The sequence below is a fragment of the Grampus griseus genome (assembly GCF_964374135.1).
Source record: "Grampus griseus genome assembly, chromosome: 8".
Taxonomy (NCBI): Eukaryota; Metazoa; Chordata; class Mammalia; order Artiodactyla; family Delphinidae; genus Grampus; species Grampus griseus.
The window spans coordinates 58,737,344-58,757,073 of NC_139002.1; the positions used below are offsets into that span (position 1 = coordinate 58,737,344).

General features: G+C 37.2%; 1 protein-coding gene across 2 annotated transcripts in view; it reads left to right on the forward strand.

The window, feature by feature from the left end:
* The window catches only part of FCHSD2 (FCH and double SH3 domains 2), a 291,907-nt gene that overhangs the window by 202,936 nt on the left and 69,241 nt on the right, over positions 1-19,730 (forward strand). For both annotated transcript variants that reach the window (XM_082659936.1, XM_082659937.1), the window contains exon 9: positions 8,280-8,402. In XM_082659936.1, the coding sequence (XP_082516062.1) occupies positions 8,280-8,402 (123 nt within the window). The remainder of the gene's footprint in view (positions 1-8,279; positions 8,403-19,730) is intronic.

The window sequence follows — 19,730 nt, forward strand, 5'->3', positions numbered from 1 at the left end:
ATTGCTGTCAGAAGAAGGGTTTGCTTTTTCTAGGCTGCATTAAGGAAACTCAAGAGATTTCAGCATAACTCTATGACTACAGAATCTCTGCCCTTCCTGGATCTAAATAAGGAAGGCACTGTTTAAAGTTCTTACTTTAGGGAAAATTGCATCAGATGCTTAGAAAAATGACAAATTTTCTTTCTCCTAACTCCTAGTTCATAATGTTCCTCTTCAAATAAGTTCCAGGAATTTATACTTTCCTGTAAAGTAAATGTTTAGTAGGACACCCTAGAATTCTAAGCTTCTGAATTTGTCTTTAGGATATCCCAATTTTTCTTTACTATTTTGAGTATTCACTACTATGAGTTGAGTTCCAAACTCAGCTGATTTTAGAGATCAAGTTGATCAAATGAGTAAAGAGGGCAGAAGTAATATATAAGAGAATATATGGCCTACAGGTAACTGAAAAGAACATGGATGCTTAAAGGCATTCAAATTCTGATTTTTCAAAAACAGTGCTAGATTATTAAAACATATTGCTAATGAAAGTCCCTGTGGTTTCTCAGTTTAGGTATTACAGACTTCTTCCCCTAGCAATTTGTACCAAATAATCAAGAACAAAGTTTGGCTGTGTTTAAAATGTACACTTGGATGAGTTACTTCCCAAATTTTTGCATAATGGAAACCACCAAGAAGCTCATACTGCCAGATAAACTCATATTTGTGTAAACCTTGAAAGAATGCTTCTCCTGCCATTTCTGAGCATATATGTGAATTCTAATGTGTCATAGATTGTGAAATTTATGGCTCTGCACACATATCTATATAGGAACTGAAGTTTGTGCACATCTGCTCATTTGAAATTGAACATACAACTATACTTAGAAAACATTCTTGTGTCTTGCTCATATAAATGCTAGACAGGGCTCAGATGCATCTTCACCATGCATGTCCTTGTCAAACTATTATAGTCGTGACACTTTTATCATTTACTGTAAGCCTTAAAAAGTTTTTACCTCACTTTAAATTTATAAGAAATACATGGGGCTTCCCTGGTGGCGAGTGGTTCAGGGTCCGCCTGCCGATGCAGGGGACACGGGTTTGTGCCCCAATCTGGGAAGATCCCACATGCCGCGGAGTGGCTAGGCCCGTGAGCCATGGCCGCTGAGCCTGCGTGTCCGGAGCCTGTGCTCCGCAACGGGAAAGGCCACAACAGTGAGAGGCCCACATACCACACACAAAAAAAAGAAATACATGAAGCTTTTGGATTGTATTTGTGATTCAGCTTTGAAATAAAAATTGCCTACTTCAAACTTTTAGATCTGTTTAATTGAACAGAACCAGGAATAGTAAGGCAAGCTATTGAATTGTTATTACTTGCAGTTAGTGATCTTTATGAATCAGGATTTTTTCTTATAAGGCAACCAAGAGAAATAATTTAGATAGTAGGGCTGATATAGGCTACAAGTATCATCCATAATGCTTTAGTAAGGAGTCTCTTAACTGCAAATAACAATGACTCAACTCAAAGTAGCTGGAGCAAAATAGGAATTTGTTGGTTCAGGTAAACAAATCACAAGTACAAGGTGATGTTTGCTCAGGAGCTACCCAATCCAAGGATAGTCTCTTGCCCTCTCCTCTGCCCCCCATTCCCAGCTTTACTCTACCAAGTTTCTCATCACTGCTTTTCCTTGTGAGTTGGTTTAAGTGTCCTGGGGGGAAGAATAGCCATTTGGTGGGAAGAATAGGCCATTTTGAACTCATCTTTCAGCTTCCATCCCAGGGATGACCTAATTTAGGTCAAGTGCCAGGCTCTGCCCAATAACTTTGAGCAAAGGGCAGGGGTGTGCTGTTCTGTCTTGCATACCACCTTGGCCTGCAAGTTTACCCCAGTGGTCAAGAGAGTAGGATCTGAGTGAGAGAGAAGGTATGCAATGTCATATATGTTTTATGTCTGGGATTCCACATAAAAAGATGCCACTACTGAAAAGGTTTGAAAACTACTGCATTAGACAGAGTTTTGTGAAATTAGTTTCTTCTCTAGCTTATACAAAATTTTACCAGTGTTACATAACATCAGTAGGCTTACTTTTCCATCATGGGACTCAAGTGTGGGCTCATTCTTTTTTTTTTTAACATGTGAATTCTGATTGGTGTATTATTTGTTGAACAGATATATGTTGAATACTACCAGTACATCAAACCCTGCACTCAGTACAGAAGACACAGTGGTAAACAGCCAGACAAGATCCCTCCCTTCGTGGAACTTAACAAACCAAAAGCAAAGACAGACAAATAGGCATTACCAATGCCTATTTTATGCTAAAATTTTACACTATGATTAGGAGTTATAAAGCAAAAAGACTTAATCATTCTGGATGTCCAGAATAGCTAATGATTAAGTGAAGATCTTGATAAGTAAGAGTTAGCCAAACCAAGGAGGAGAGAGTAGAGAGAAGTCAAGAAAGAAGAAGAGCCTTTGTGAAAACCCAGAGATAAAAGAGGAATATTGGAGGAATCAAAAGATGTACATTGTAGGGATAATAGGGAAGGAAATGGGGAGCAATAAGTAAAGAAGCGAAGAGGTAAGCCATGTCCAGATCATGCAGTCACAAAGTCATAAAGGTTTTTGTTTTGTTTTGTTTATTCTTTAGTTTAAACGTAATGAGTAGTCAGTGAACATTGTTGAGCAGTCAAGTAAAACATGCCGCTTGGAAACATCCGCCTAGCCTCAGTGTAGAAATAGGTTGGCAAGATGCAGGGCAACAGGAGATTGCTGCAGTAATCCAGATGAAACAGGATGTCTGGAGGGTAGTAGCTGTGAAGGATAGGAGGAGGGGATGGATTTGATAAATACTTAAGAAATGGAATCAACAAGATTTAGTAATTAACTAGATGTTGAGAGAAAGGCAGAGGGGAAAGTAAACCTTTACTTCCAAGTGTCCGACCTAGGCAGGTGAGTGGATAGTGGCATTACATACTAAGCTAGGAACACAAGAAGAAGAGCAGTTGGAGAAGAGAATGGTTTAGTCTGAGAGGCAGTTGGATATATAGGTGTGAAAGTCAGAGAAGGGAAATAGCGTCTGGTCAAAATTTAAGTCAGTCTGAATAATTACATGATATATTTTCATCAGAGTAAAGCTGACCCAATTAAGATAAAGTAAATGCTTGATTCTCTCTAATTTACTCTCAAAATATTTCTTCAATGCCTTCCCTCTCATATAATTGGGGCCTGCTTTTGTACCTTCCACCCCTCTCAGTTCAGTTCATTTCAGTAAATATTTATTGCAGGCTTTCTCTGCTAAGATTAAAGTAGGGATATAGGCAGAAACAAGTGTTGCTGCCCTCAAGGAATTAATGGTGTATTGGGGAAATCAGATACATATATAAATGTTTTCAATATGCAATTTAGAATTGCATATTGGTGGGAGGGACAACCGTATGCAGAGCAATAGGAGATTGCAGCAATAATCCACATGAGACAGTTACTAAGTACTATGGTAGACAAGTACTATGGTGTGATAAGTACTGTGATGGAAGCATTTGTAAAAAGCATTTTCAAGCTCTTTCCTTTGGTTCCCAGTATTTAATTCTGTTTCAGGGAACTACTTCTTTTTAATTATTGGCTTTTTATCAAAGTCCATATATGCACTCTACCTTCTAATCACAAACCAGGTTGAGACAGTGTTACCCAGAATTGCTTTGAACTTCATCTCTCGGCATCATCACTGGTTCATACAATTGCAGTTAACTTGAGGCAGGGGGCTGGAGCCAATCATAGGGTAATCATCCACTTCCTGTGTTTTGAATTCCAGCCATTTCTTAATTTTTGTACCTCCTGCATTAACTTTATGAACACTAGCAATAATACACCTAGGCCAGAAGACCTCAGCTCTCTTATTCTTATCAACCAGAAAAATTGGTACATGGCAGGTTAATGAACACTGCAACCCTATAAAGGTAATAATTAAAATCTGGGGTATTCTGGGTGTGAATATGATGATATGATGAAAGAAATATTTTAAGATTAATCTCTGTGTGCTATAAGAGGCTCCCAGTCACTTGGCCCACCTCCCACCTAATGTAAATTCATTAAGCCTCATTTGGGTCCCTGAAGCCAAGAAAAGCCTTTACTGTATTTGGTACATGATGACTAATGGTACATTTTTCTCTTAACTGGAATATGGTGGGAATAGCTTGCCTGTGAGCTAACTAATTCAGTGCATTTTTGTTGCTGTATTGAACTTTAGAGTAAAACGTTCATTTATTCTATAAATATTTTTGAGAATCTGCTATTTGCCAGGCACTGTGCCTGAATAAGACTTAATCCATGACTTGCAATAATACCCATGCAACATACAAAAGATTGTGGAAGCACTAAGGAGGAACTGGTTGAGTCATCTTCGTAAAGCATTTGGAACATAGTGAGCCATTAGTAAATATTAGTTGCCTGTGTTAGCCATCATTATTACTATTTGAGTGTGTAATAAGAAGGGAAGGACATTCCAGGCCAAGAGAATAACTTAATTGGAAACATGATAGTAAATGTCATTTTCCAGAATGACTTGGTGTGGTTGGGATGTGAGTACAGTGCAGACAACAGTGGTAAGAGATGGTGCTAACGAGAGGTAGTTTGGGACTAGATTATAAAGGCCTTTAGATACCAGCTGAAGAATTTTGACTTTTCAAAATATACAGTGGGAGCTTAAAAAAAATTTTTTTTTTGTAGCATCACTTTTTCTTTCTAATATGATATCCAGATTTTCTTTTTACATTTTTTATGGAAAATTTCCCGTATACAACAAAGTAAAAATAGTAGTATAATGACCCCCATGTATTCATTACCCAGCTTTAATAATTATCAATATGTGGCCAATCCATTAAAGATTTTTAAGCAAGGCAAAAAAGGAGACTAACATTGGGCCACTTCCATTACGGTAGTTGATCTTCATAGTGTCCCGTGGAGTATGTGGTATTCCCACTTTCCCTAATTATAGAAGAGAAAGCCATCAAAATGATGAAGTAAAAGTTCTGAGATTCTAACCCATATCCAACTTATTTCAGAACTCAAGTTCTCTCCCATGCTGCCTTTATAATTCTGAAGTAGAGTATGATTCTCAATTGAAAATAGATGCTGATCTGCCTACTTCACATACTGGTGCTCTTGACCCTATTCAGGATGGTGGACTTCTCTGCCTCCAGCCACTGTGCTTCTGCAGGGTCACCAGGGTCTAAGTCTACATAAATATTCAATCTAATCAGCTAAAATGACTGTTTAGTCCAGTGGTTGCCAAAGTATGGTCCCCAGACCAGCAGCAAGTTGTTAGAAAATACAGATTCTCAGGCCCCATCCCCAACCTACTCAATTAGAAACTCTGCGGGCTGGAGCTCATGATGGCTATATTGCTGTTTGCTATGTTTAAATAAAATGTTCCAAGGTTTCGTGCAAACACAAGGTCATATGACCATCGACCAAGAGCATTCTAAGGCACAACCTCATATTAGAAGTAGCTATATGTTCATTTTCTAACAAGTTAATGAAAAGCATGTCCTAAGGTAGGAATTGTTATTCAGACTTAACACCAGCAGTCTCTCTGGGGATGTTGCATAACCTCATGGAAAGGAATCTTAAGGAATTTGCGCTGCCTATATTTACAGTGCTTGATGGTGCCATCTAGTGGTTTAAGCACTATAGAACGTGCAGATTTATTAATGCTTTGGGGACAGAATTTGTATATTTTTTAAAAGTCAATTTTATAGTGAATGTTTAATGAAAGTAGGATATATAATTTCCTTACTATAAAACCTCCATTGAGGATTCTTAGACATGACACCAAAACACAAACAACAAAAGAAAAAATAGCTAAATTAGACCTCAACAAAATTAAAACTTTTGTGCATGAAAGGACACTATTGAGGGACTTCCCTGGTGGTCCAGTGGCTAAGACTCTGCGCTCCCAATGCAGGGGGCCTGGGATTGATCCCTGGTCAGGGAACTAGATCTCACATACCACAACTAAAGATCCTGCATGCTGCAACTAAAGATACCACATGCTGCAGTGAAGAGCCCGTGTGCTGCAGCTAAGACCCGGTGCAGCCAAATAAATAAATAAGTAAATTTTTTTTTTTTAAAAAGGACACTATTAATAAAGTAAAAATGTAGCCCACAAAATGGGAGGCTATATTTGAAAATCATATATCTTATGAGATATATGTATCCAAATATATAAATAGTATTCAAATAAATAAAGAACTCTTACAACTCAACAACAAAAAGAAAAACAACCCAATTTACAAATGAGTATAGGACTTGAGTAGACATCTCTTCAAAGAAAATATACAAATGGCCAATAAGCACATGAAAAATCCCTCAACATCATTAGTCATTAGAGAAATGAAAATCAAAACCACAATGAGATACCACTAGGACAGCTTGAATAATTAAAAAAAGAAACACGGAAAATAAGTATTGATGAGGTTGTGGAGAAATTGGAACCTTTATATGTTGCTGGTGGAGATGTAAAATGGTGCAGCCACTGTGGAAAACAGATTGTTAGTTCCTCAAATAGTTAGACACAGAATTACCAGAGGACCCAACAGTTCCACTACTAGGTATATACCCAAGAGAATTGGAAAATCCATAATAGCCAAAAAGTGGAAACAATCCAAATGTCCACCAACTAATGAATGAGTAAACAAAATGTGGCATATCCATACAATGCAGTATTGTTTAGCCATAAAATGTACTAATACATTGATGAACCTTGAAAACATGCTAAATGACAGAGGCAGGCACAAAAGACCACATATCATATGATTCCATTTATATGAAATGTCCAGAATAAGCAAATTCATAGAATTAGAAAGTAGAGGGGCTTCCCTGGTGGCACAGAGGTTAAGAATCCTCCTGCCAATGCAGGGGACACGGGTTTAAGCCCTGGTCTGGGAAGATCCCACATGCCGCGGAGCAACTAAGCCCGTGCACCACAACTCCTGAGCCTGTGCTCTAGAGCCCGTGAACCACAACTACTGAAGCCCACATGCCTAGAGCCCGTGCTCTGCAACAAGAGAAGCCACCTCAATGAGAAACCAATGCACCACAACAAAGAGTAGCCCCCGCTTGCTGCAACTAGAGAAAACCTGCGCACAGCAATGAAGACCCAACGCAGCCCCCAAAATTAATTAATTAATTAATTTAAAAAAAAGAAAGTGGTTTAGTGGTTGCCAGAGGCGGGGAGAAAGGTAGGAATGGGTGCAGCCACTTAATGGGTATGGGATTTCTTTTGGAGGTGATGCAAATGCCCTGTAATTAGATAGTAGTGATGGTTGCACAACATTGTGAGTGTACTAAAAGCCACTGAATTGTACACTTTGAAATAGTTAAAATGGTGACTTTTATGGTATGCGAATTTTACCTCAATTTTTAAGAAGATCTTTGTTAATTTGTAAGACTGCAGAACCTTTATTATTATTACTATTGCTATATTTTCCTATAGCTGTTGCTAGTATGTATGTATGTATTCTATTCTACTTTGTTAGCCTAAAATTATTCAATATATTCTTTTCCATCTACACAGTTTCCACAGTTTTTATTTTGGTGGCTATGCATATTTTAGTCTGTGTATATCATAACTTAATGTATCTCAAATGTTTAGTGGTTTTCTCTTCTTTTTTTTCAATTTCAGAGAGTTCTGCTCTAAATGCTTAAATAAGTAAGAATGTTTAAAACTCTTTGTAGACTTTGCATTGTTACTTCCCCAAAACAGGATTTCTGAGTCATTTTTTTATTTTTACTATTTCTATTGTGTTTTTTTTTCTGACTGCTCTATAGTAGGAATGTATTAATTTAGAATCTTACCAATAATGGATGAGGAAAAATGGAGGAGATTAATGTTTATTGAATGTCTGTTCTGTTCCAGGCACTGTGTCTGGATCCTTTACATCCATTATTTCATTTAACTCCCACGCCTACTCTTATAAAGTGACTACAGAAGTTGACATAACTAATAAGCAGATGAACAAATATCAGAAATGAAGCATTTTGCCTCCCAAGTGTTATCCTGTCCCCACAACTTTACCAATATTGGGGTTTACCTTTTTTAGTTCCTATTTATTAGAGAAATTCATGTTTTCCCAAGTGATTGTTTAAGGTTTATATTTATTCTTACATAACGATCTATATCTTTTATTAATTTTTTATTAATACATTTTAAACTGAACTTACCTTTTAAACAATAGGCATTGTGTGTCAAAGCTTTATCATAATTTTTTTGCTTTTGTTTACTCCTCTTTTACAGGCTCTTGATGGAAATGTATATGACCACCTCAAGGATTATTTAATAGCCTTCAGCCGGACGGAGCTAGAGATATGCCAAGCTGTGCAGAACACATTCCAGTTTTTATTAGAAACCTCCAGCAAGGCGAGTTACCTTTAGTGCAATATGTGATGTTATCCATTTTAGAATCTAAAATGTTTTTTGCATACAAACAAAATGAAGGTACCAATGACATTAGAAGAATGCTTTAAAGGACAAATTTCCTGGAAACGCTATTTCTTCTAACAAAATTGGAGCGTGTATTGTTCTCCTTGATGAAGGTCAAAAAAGTCTATTGCCATGTATGTTGCTCTTGAGAAGAATGGTTTAAAGAGCTTTTATCTTTCACTCAGATGAATTTTAAATACACTCAGTTTGTAAAACAACAAGGTCATGTGTCAGTGCGAAGAATAATAAAGGGGCACAAAAAGGAAAATTAGCATTTTATAATTGATAAAGAAATTAATGTTATAATATCTTGTTTTTAAAAATTAACCTTGCCTTCTATATGCTGTCATTCTTTGATAATAATCTTTTCATTCAAAAGTGTTGACATCCATCAACTTTGCTGGCCTGTCACACTGTTTACATAGAAAATAAATGAAATCGTTTTTCTTTAGGATCTGACAGATTAAAATTTTTTGCAGTAGAGAAACTGCCCTTTGGAAGATAAATTGTTCCTGCGATTAATAAATCTTATTTTCTTTCTGATAAATTAAGTGCATAATAAATGTTTCCTGACTGAATGAATACATTTATTAAAATATATTCATTTTATAACTGCTATTTTAAAAGATCCAGTTCAATTCTCCTTTTTGGCAGGAGGAGCAGGAACTAGCTAATACCTTAGAAAGTTGTTTGGAAAGGAATCAGGGTCTCCATCTCACAAGACAGTGTCCAAAGACAGGAAAGAAAAGGGACACAGACTTTTCTTCCTGAACGCCTCCATGTGTATTTATTCTTATTTTCAGTGTACCATAGCTCCAATTCTATTTTTAGAAAAACATTTAAAATGTTAAGTTGATATGGGAATACAAATATCACTAGTCTGGTGCTTTGAAATCCTGTCATATTTTTGTATTCTTATATTTTCACCCCCCAGGATTCAATAAAAGATATAAAAGGATGGATGTATAGAAAGGATAAATGGATGAATAGATGGATAGTTAAGTGAAAGAAAATGTAGAAAAATAATAATTGAAGAATCTAGGTAGTGGGTATATAGGTGTTTCTGTACAATTCTTTTTATTTTAACATGTGTACATTTGACATCTTCCATGAGAGAATGTTGCAGGGAAAAGTCTATAAAAACATCTTGGTTTTGTTCCTTTTATGGAGAGGTTGATTTTTGACTAGTAATCAGATTGTTTATATTTATTGGTCCATTCAGATTTTCTGTTTCTTTTTAGTACATTTTGGTAACTTACACTTTCCTAGATGAATTGTCCATTTCATTTATCAAATTTGATGTCATAAATTTGCATATAAAGTTGTTTGCCTCTGTAGTTGTCTCCCTTTTCATTTCTAATATTGTTTGTGCTTTCTCTCTTACTTCGATTAGACTTAATCTATTAAGTCTATTTTATTAATGTTTTCCAAGAGCCAGCTCTTGTTCTACTTCTCAATGTTACTGTTTCCTATCTCCTTAATTTCTGCCTTTATATTCATTATTTCTTTCTACTTTATTACAGCTTATATTTTTTATTCTTTTTCAGGCTTTTTTTCTATTAGGTTCTATATTTTCAGTCTTTCTTGTTTCCAAGTAAATCCACTTGAACCTAAAAAATTTCTCTTTCTGCTTTAATTGCAGTCTATGATATGTTTGTAGGGCTTTTTTATTGTTTCTGCATTCCACCCCCCGACCCCCGCCCCTGTCATTAACCCATGAATTATTTAAAAGTGAGTTTTTCCAGTTTCCATTCAATGGGGGGAGTATGTAATAGGGTGGCATTTTTCATTTCTAATTTTATCAGAGAGACTGTCCCCAGACAGAATTCCTTGAAATCTCTTTTTCCAAGAATAAGTTAAGTTTGAATACACTACCTTTAGTAGGTAGGTAAACATATAGTCTTTAAAATGTGCTAATATTTTATACAGCAGTTAACAATTTTCTAGGAGTTTTTAGCACATCCTCTGAGGTTGGCATTATCATGCTCATTTCATAGAGAGGAAAACAGACCCAGGAAGTTTATGTGGCTCGCCTGAGGTCACACACTCACACATAGTGTTTTCCATGCTCTACTACTATCTATGTTATCTCTTTAGCATATATTATTTTCATAGAAAGTGAATTAAAAATGAATCAACTGATTTGGACACATAAAGAGATAAGCTTTTATTTTCCACTACATTCACTCATATGAGTATCTTATTCCCCGGGATGAGGAATAAATGAGATGCTCTTCTGTTTAGATTGAAAGTGGTAGTAATAAAACTTTTGTAAGAATGATGTAACTAGGAGTTGTGCCCGTTTGTTCCTAGTACCAGAAGAGCTCATACCTATAAGTTTTATGCCACGTGTTTTTCTGTTACAAAGAGCTTGTTATGTTGCTCTTGTTATACTGCTAAAAGCAACCTAGTGATCTAATAACCCAAAAAGAAGTTTGAAACTCTTTTGGTTTTTATTCTACACCATTACTAGCTTGTCTTTTTTTTTTTTGCGGGGGGGGGGGGGCGGAATTCATTTTTTTCCACATATCTAAATTGTAACTGTACATGTTCTCAAAGATATTTTGGAGGTAATCCATAGTGACACATTGTAAATTTTACGATGCCCTCTATATCTTTTATCCCCTAAAGGGAAACAGCTGGCCCTAGGAACTTTTGTTTAATTTTAATTATTTATGAAGCTTGCTTTTCTTCTTAATATTTTATGAAATGCTTTCTACATGTAACTGAAGCAGATGTTGTCAGAGATATTTTCTCTGGCATAGTTAATTCTAAAAGTAGTTCTTCTGGCCTTACAGTTTGTTTATGTGTGCTTGCTTTCTGTCTGCATAAGGGAATTCCTACCAATTAATAATGTAGATCTTTTAACAATTCAAAAATAACAATGTTATTCTATATTTCTTTGGAAATTAAATTGTCTAGTATTGTCATTCTTAATACCTTGAAGACTTACCAAAAAAGTAAAGTTAATAATATGAAGGGGAAAAATCACATGATCATCTCAAAGGACACAGGAAAAGCATTTGACAGAATTCAACATTCTTTTATTATAAAAATGCTCAGCAGATTAAGAATAGAAGGGAACTTCCTGAACATGGTAAAGGGCATTTTTTTAAAACCTACATCACATATCACACTCAATGGTGAAAGACTGAAAGCTCCCCACCTAAGATCAGGAACAAGACAAGGATGCCCACTTTCCACCACTAATATTCACCATTGTACTGGAAGTCCTGGTCAGAGCAATTAGGCAAGAAATAGAAATAGGAGGCACCAAATCAGAAAGAAGTAAAATTATCTATATTTGCACATGACATGATTATAGAAACTCCTATAGAGTCCACAAAAGTCCTAGAGCTAGTAAATGAATTCAGCAGAAGTTGCAAATACAAAATCAAAACACAAAAATCTGTTGTGTTTCCATAATACTCCATCAATGAATGAACTGAAAGAAAATTAAGAAAATAATTCTAACTACAATACCATTTGAAGAATAACTACTTAGAAGTAAATTTATCCAAAACGTGAAAAACTTGTACATTGAAAACTACAAAACATTGCTGAAATTAAAGAAGACCTAAATAAATGGAAATAATAAATGTTTATGGATTGGAAGATTTCATATCACTAATATTTCAGTATTCCCCAGGGACTTTCCTGGTGGTCCAGTGGGTAAGATTCCATGCTCCCAATGCAGGGGGGTCCGGGTTCCATCCTTGATTGGGGAGGTGGATCCCTCATGCATGCTGCAACGAAGATGCTGCGTGCCGCAACTAAGACCTGGCTCAGCCTAAAAAAATAAATAAATATTTAAAAATATATATATTTCAATATTCCCCAAAGCAATCTAATCAAGATAGTATGGTAGTAGTATAAGGATAGACGTGTAGACCAGTAAGAATTGAGAGTCCAGAAATAAACTCAAACATCTGTGGCTAATTGATTTCGACAAGGTTGTCAAGGCCATTTGATAGAGAAGGAATAGTCTCTCCAATAAGAGGTGCTAAAACAACATGATAACCACATGCAAAAGAATAAAGTTAAACCCCTTCCTCACTCCATATATAAAAATTAACTCAAAATGAGTCAACAACCTAAAACTATAAAATTGTAGAAGAGAACAGAGGTAAATCTTTATTGGTTTTGCCAGTGTATTCTTAGATTTAACATGAAAGCTCAAGCAATAAAAGAAAAGATAGATAACTGAACTTCATCAAATTAAAAGTTTTTGTGCATCAAAGAACATTATCAAGAATGTGAAAAAGACGGTCCATAGAACAGGAGAAAATATTTATAAATCATGTGTCTGATAAGAATTTAATAATCAGAATATATAAATAACTTTTACAACTCAACACATAAAAGACAAATGACCCAATTTAAAAATGAACAAAGGACTTCAATAGACATTTTTCCAATGAAAATGTACACATGAAAAGATCCTCAGCACTGTTAGTCATTAGAGAAATGCAAATCAAAACTACAGTGAAATACCACTTCCCACCTGGTAGGATAACTTTAGTATTTAAAAACAAACACACACACAATAGCAAGTGTTGGCAAGGATGTGGAGAAATTAGAACCCTCGTACAGCGTTTGTAGGAATGTAAAATGGTGCAGCCACTGTGGAAGACAGTTCGATAGTTCCTCAAAAAGTAAGACACATGCAGGGGACACGGGTTTGTGCCCCGGTCCGGGAGGATCCCACATGCCGCGGAGCAGCTAGGCCCGTGGGCCATGGCTGCTGAGCCTGCGCGTCCAGAGTCTGTGCTCCGCAACAGGAGAGGCCACAACAGTGAGAGGCCCGCGTACCACAAAAAAAATAATAAGACACAGAGTTACCATATGACTCGGCACTTCCACTTTAAGAGAATTGAAAAAAAGTGTTTAGGGCTTCCCTGGTGGCGCAGTGGTTAAGAATCTGCCTGCCAATGCAAGGGACATGGGTTCAAGCCCTGGCCTGGGAAGATCCCACATGCCATGGAGCAACTAAGCCCATGTGCTACAACTACTGAGCCTGAGCTCTAGAGCCTGCAGGCCACAACTACTGAGCCCACGTGCCACAACTACTGAAGCCTGCGCGCCTAGAGCCCGTGCTCCACAATGAGAAGCTACGACAATGAGAAGCCTGCACACTGCAATGAAGAGTAGCCCCCACTCACCACAGCTAAAGAAAGCTTGTACACAGCAACGAAGACCCAACACAGACAAAAATAAATAATTAAATTTATTTTTTTTAAAAAGTGTTTAAACAAAAATTTGTACAGAAATGTTCACGGCAGTGTTATTCATAATAGCCAATAATTGTAAACACCCTAAGTGTCAATCAACTGATGATTAGATAAATAAAATACAGTATATCCATACAATGGAATATTATTTGTTCATAGAAAGGAATGAAGTACTGATACATCATACAACATGTGTCCCACAGAATAAAAAACATAAATAGATATTACCATATTAAAAGACGTTTGTATGGGCTTCCCTGGTGGTGCAGTGCTTGAGAATCTGCCTGCCAGTGCAGGGGGCACGGGAACGAGCCCTGGTCTGGGAAGATCCCACATGCCGTGGAGCAACTAGGCCCATGAGCCACAACTACTGAGCCTGCGCGTCTGGAGCTTGTGCTTCGCAACAAGAGAGGCCACGACAGTGAGAGGCCCGTGCACCACGATGAAGAGTGGCCCCCGCTAGCCGCAACTAGAGAAAGCCCACGCACAGAAACGAAGACCCAGCACAGCCACAAATAAATAAATAAATAAATAAAAGATGTTTTTATGGCCTAGGTTGTGTCCCCCTAAAATTCATATGTTGAAGTCCTAACCTCTGGTTCCTCAGACTGTGACTGTTTTTGGGTATAGGGCCTTAAAAGAGGTTATTAAGGTAAAATGAGGTCATATGGACAAGCTCTAATCTAGCATGACTGGTGTCCTTATAAGAGGAGGTTAGAACACAAACAGGCACAGAGGGAAGACCATATGAAGACACCAGGGAAAGATGACCATCTACAAGCCAAGGAAAGAGGCCCTCAGAAGAAACCAACCCTGCCAACACCTTGATCTTGGACTTCTAGCCTCCAGAACTCTGAGGAAACAAGTTTATGTTGTTTAAGCCACCTCATCTGTGATACTTTGTTATGGCAGCCCTAGGAAACTAATACAGACGCTTATACTCACTATTAATCAAAGAAATGGAAATTCAAATCACCGTGAGATTCTATTCTATACTTATGAGATTGACAAAAACAGACAGGAATGACTGTTGGTGAGAATATGGATTAACAGAAACTCTTACACTGCCCCGAAGGGTACAGATTGATACATCCAATATAAAAACATTTGACATTATCTAGTCAATTTAAAGATGCACTTAGCTTATGACCCAGCAGTTCTACTGCTTGGAATATAACCTAGAGAAACTCTGGCACATGGGTACCAGGAGACTTTTGAAAGAATGTTCATAGCAACTTCCTTTATAAGACTAGAAAAAGCTAGAAATAACCCAGCTGTCCACTGACAGTAAGATGAATAATGGAATACAAGATAGCAATAAAAATGGAAGTTCTGGAGCTTCCCTGGTGGCGCAGTGGTTGAGAGTCCACCTGCCGATGCAGGGAACACGGGTTCGTGCCCTGGTCCGGGAAGATCCCACATGCCGCGGAGCGGCTGGGCCAGTGAGCCATGGCCGCTGAGCCTGCATGTCTGGAACCTGTGCTCCACAACGGGAGAGGCCACAACAGTGAGAGGCCCACGTACTGCAAAAAAAAAAAAAAGGAAGCTCTGTAGGCACATGCATTAATATGGATGAGATTCACAAAGGTAATATTGAGCAAAAAGCAAATTGCCCAACAAGGACCTACAGTATAGCACAGGGAACTATACTCAGTATTTGTAGTAACCTATAATGGAAAAGAATCTGAAAAAGAATATGTGTGTGTTTGTGCATGTGTGTGTATGGCTAAATCACTTTGCTTTACACTTGAAATTAACACAACATTGTAAATTAGCTGTACTTCAATTTTAAAAAAAAAAGCAACTTGCAAAAGAATACACACACTAAAATGCCATTTATGCAGTGTTCAAAAATATCCAAGAAAACAGTATCATTTTGAGATACATCATATGTAGTAACACTATTAAAAGGAAAAAAGAAAAGAGGAGCTTGGTAAAATTCAGTAGAGTGGTTACATCTAGAGCAGCATGCATTTGCAGAGGGGCAGATATTCCCCAGGGGAGTAAAAATTGCTTCTGGATTTTGAGGGGTGGTTTGCAAAAAAATCTTAGATATTACAGCATTCCATAATACATAAACATATATACAGTATATTTGTGGTATTAAAATTTAATCAAAGAGGGAGATTAGGGAAAAAATGTCTTAAAAGGGTCCCTGGATTGGGGAGTGGGAGTGATAACACTTAAAAAACATTTAAAAAAAAAAAAACAGGTTGAGGAACATTCCTTTCGAAGGAACGTGGGAATGCAATAAGGAGAGGTTATATAGATTTTGACAGTAATAGTAATGTTTTATTTAATCTCAGTGATGGATACAGAGGTGTTCGTTAACAACTGTTTATTGAATGCTACTTTAGACAGAGTCACTGTGCTAGTTGCTGAAGGATACATCAGTAATGAGATTTAAGGCCTGACCTCAGTTGTCACAAGGAATGACAGAGGGGAGCAGGAAGGGACTGGAGGGAAAGATTACAAAGGGGATGAGGAAACTTTTGAGAGTGAGGGATAAGTTCATTATCTTGATTGTGGTGATATTTTTACAGGTGTATAGGTAAGTTAAGACTTATCAAAGTATACACTTTAAATATGTACAGTTTATTGTATGTCACTTATACTTCAGTAACAGCTTTACAGAGAGAGAGATTGGACATATATCCCAGAGAAAATGAAAATTTATTTTCACACAGAAACTTGGACACAAATGCTTTATTCATAATAGCCAAAAACTGGAAACTGCTTAAATGACCTTCAGTGAGTGAGGGATCAAACACATGGTGGTACTTCCATACTATGGAATACTACTCAGCAATAAAAAGGAGTGAACTGTTGATACATGCAACAAATTGGGTGAACTTATAGGAAATTATGCTGAGTGAAAATGGAAATCTCAAAAAGATATATGGTGGGACTTCCCTGGTGTTCCAGTGGTTAAGACTCGGTGCTTCCACTGCAGGGGGCATGGGTTCAATCCCTGGTCAGGGAACTAAGATCCCTCATGCCGTGCCACATGGCCAAAAAAGAAAAGATATATGGTGCATGATTCCATTATGTAACATTTGTGAAATAACATATTTATAGAAATAGAGAACAGATTAGCAATTGCCAGGAATTAGGGATGAGGGAAGTAGAGGGAGCTATTATGGAGTAGCACAAGGGAGTCATGTGGTGATGGTTCAGTTAAGTATCTTGATTGTGATAGTGGTTACATGAAGTTATACATATGATAAAATTGTATAGACCTCTACACATACACCACCCCAAAATGAGTGCATATATAACTGGTGAAATCTAAATAAGCTTTATGCTTTGTACCAGTGTCGATTTCCTGGTTTTGATATGTACTATATTTATGCAAGACACCGACATTGGGAGGTGCACAGGATCTCTTTGCAACTTCCTTTCAAAATGAATTGTTCGAGACAGAAGACCAGTAACTAACCCAGTACCTCTAGTGTACAGATCTTGTTTTCTATGTACTTTCTCCTACTCACTTAAAAAAAATAATAATAAAAGTAAATAAATAAAAACAGTGCTTCTTGGGAAAATAGCACTGATTCTAGATCTGGGACATGAAATATTTAAGGTAAATGTTACATAATTTGTCATAATGGAAAGCAAGGAAACTGTCAAAACTATCAAAAACTACTAGTCCCATCTCAAAGGGACTCAGGATGTGATCTTGCTAGCCAAAGATGGGTTAATTTTAGCATCAATAATGATAATAACAACAGTAGATTAAAACACATCAAATATTTTAAAATCCATGACTTCATAATAATAATTTACTAAAGCTATAATTGGTCATTCTTTGGAGGTTGCTAGGGAAACAGCTCAATTTGAAAACTAGATAATAAAGGGAAGAGGAAATGTTTATCCTGCCTTATACAAAATGTACCTCAAGGTAACTAAATAATTGACTTGGAAAGTTTTTCTTATGGAAGTATTCCAGCTAATGAATGAAAAAGGAATGATAGAATTCCTTGAAAAAGTGATAGAAAAAATAGAAAAATCTCTAGTTTTTGTAACCCCTAATATGTTTAGGCATTTATCATCATAGGTCTGTTCGATTAGTTTCCTAGGCTGCTGTACAAATTACCATAAACTGGATGGCGTAAAATGACCGAACTTTATTCCCTCTGAGTTCTGGAGGCCAAAAGTCAGAAATGAAAGTGTCAGCAAGGCTGCACTCCCTCCAAAGGCTTCCCAGGATAATCAGTTTCTTACCTCTTCCAGCTTCTCATAGCTTGAGACATTTTTTGGTTTGTGGTCACATTACTCCAATCTCTGCCTCTGGTCTCATTGGCTCCTCTTCTGTCTGTGTTTTCTTCTGTTTGCCTTTTATAATGACATCACATCATTAGATTAAGGGCCCAACCACAGAATCCAGAATGACTTCCTAATCTCAAAATCCTTAACAATTACATCTGCAAAGGGCCTTTTTCCAAATGAGGTAACATTCACAAGTTCCAGGGATTAGGACGTGGACATCTCTTTTGGGGGGCCACCATTCATTCAGCCCACTAGAACTGTTAATATCAAAAAGAGACGAGTCAGAGGCAAGCCTCTTCATAGAAGTAAACACCACCTTGTCAAAAAATAAAACAAAAACCTAAACGCAAAGAAGCATCAACTTACAGGACACACAAGAAACAGAATACTGCGAGGATGGAGTCAACAAAACTCAGACTGGGAAACTCTACAAAACAAAAACTCAGTTTCTTCAACAAACAAATTGCAGGGGGTTGGGGGTAAGGGAGATGGAGGAAGAAACCTATATATGAAAACAAACCTAAGCAACATCATCCATTTGCACTGTGGGAACCTTACTGTGATCCCGATTTGTAAAACTTTTTAAAATATGGAACAGAAATTTGAACATTTACTGGTTGTTGTATAATACTTTTTGTAAATTTTAATATGGATATATTTTTTAAAGTCTTTGTCTTTTAGACATTACACTGAAATATTTATAGATGAAATGATATATCTAGGATGTGCTTCAATATAATTGGGGTGGGGGAGGAGCAGGTAGGTTTATAGATGAAACAAGAATTTGTGTTTTTGGAAGTTGGGTGGTAGGTACATGGGGATACATTATTCTGTTCTCTCTACTTTGAAATGTTCCGTAACAAAAAATTAAAAATTTAAAAAGGTTGATACTTCCCCCTTGAAAGAAAGAAAAAGAGGAAAGAAAGAAAGAAAAGGAAGTTTGGTTTGTGGTGCTTGAGAGGATAGGTTTAGCAACTAGAAGGATGATCCTCTTAGCTTTTTTCTGCATGGTGACTAGTGAGGCTGTGTCTCAGGGCTGTGTCAAGAGCTTTCACAGGGGACTTCCCTGGTGGTGCAGTCCTGTGTTCGATCCCTGGTCCTGGAAGATCCCACATGCTGTGGAGCAACTAAGCTACAACTACTGAAGCCCACGCACCCTAGAGCCCACGTGCTGCAACTACTGAAGCCTGCGGGCCTAGAGCCCATGCTCCGCAGCAAGAGAAACTACCTCAATGAGAAGCCCACACACCGCAACGAAGAGTAGACTCCACTCTCCACAACTAGAGAAAGTCCGCGCGCAGCAAGGAAGAAACAACACAACCAACCAACCAACCAACCAATAGTAAAATAAATAAATAAATAATTTTAAAAAGAATAAAAAAGAGCTTTCACAGCTACTCTAGCTTAAAACTGGAATCCAGGAAAAGAAAAAAACACATTTCCCTTTGAGAATATGCTTATTCAGCCAGCCTTTCATGACCATATTTTGTCAACCACTCCTTCCTCCATCCCACCCCTTCAGTCTGTATTAAATAGCACCATCTTTTGTGCTCTCCTAGTACGTTCTACATACTTTGATAAGGTATTTTAATTGTGTAATCTGTTTAGTTCTCCCAGTTTCTAGATTATAAATTCCTCGAAGATATTAACTTTGTTTATTCATATTTATTCCTCTGTGTATTCCCCCTCTCTGCTGCATTTAACATTAGGCCTGGTAAGCTCTCTCAGTAAATGGTTGTTGAATGGGGGTGGGGGGTGCAGAGGA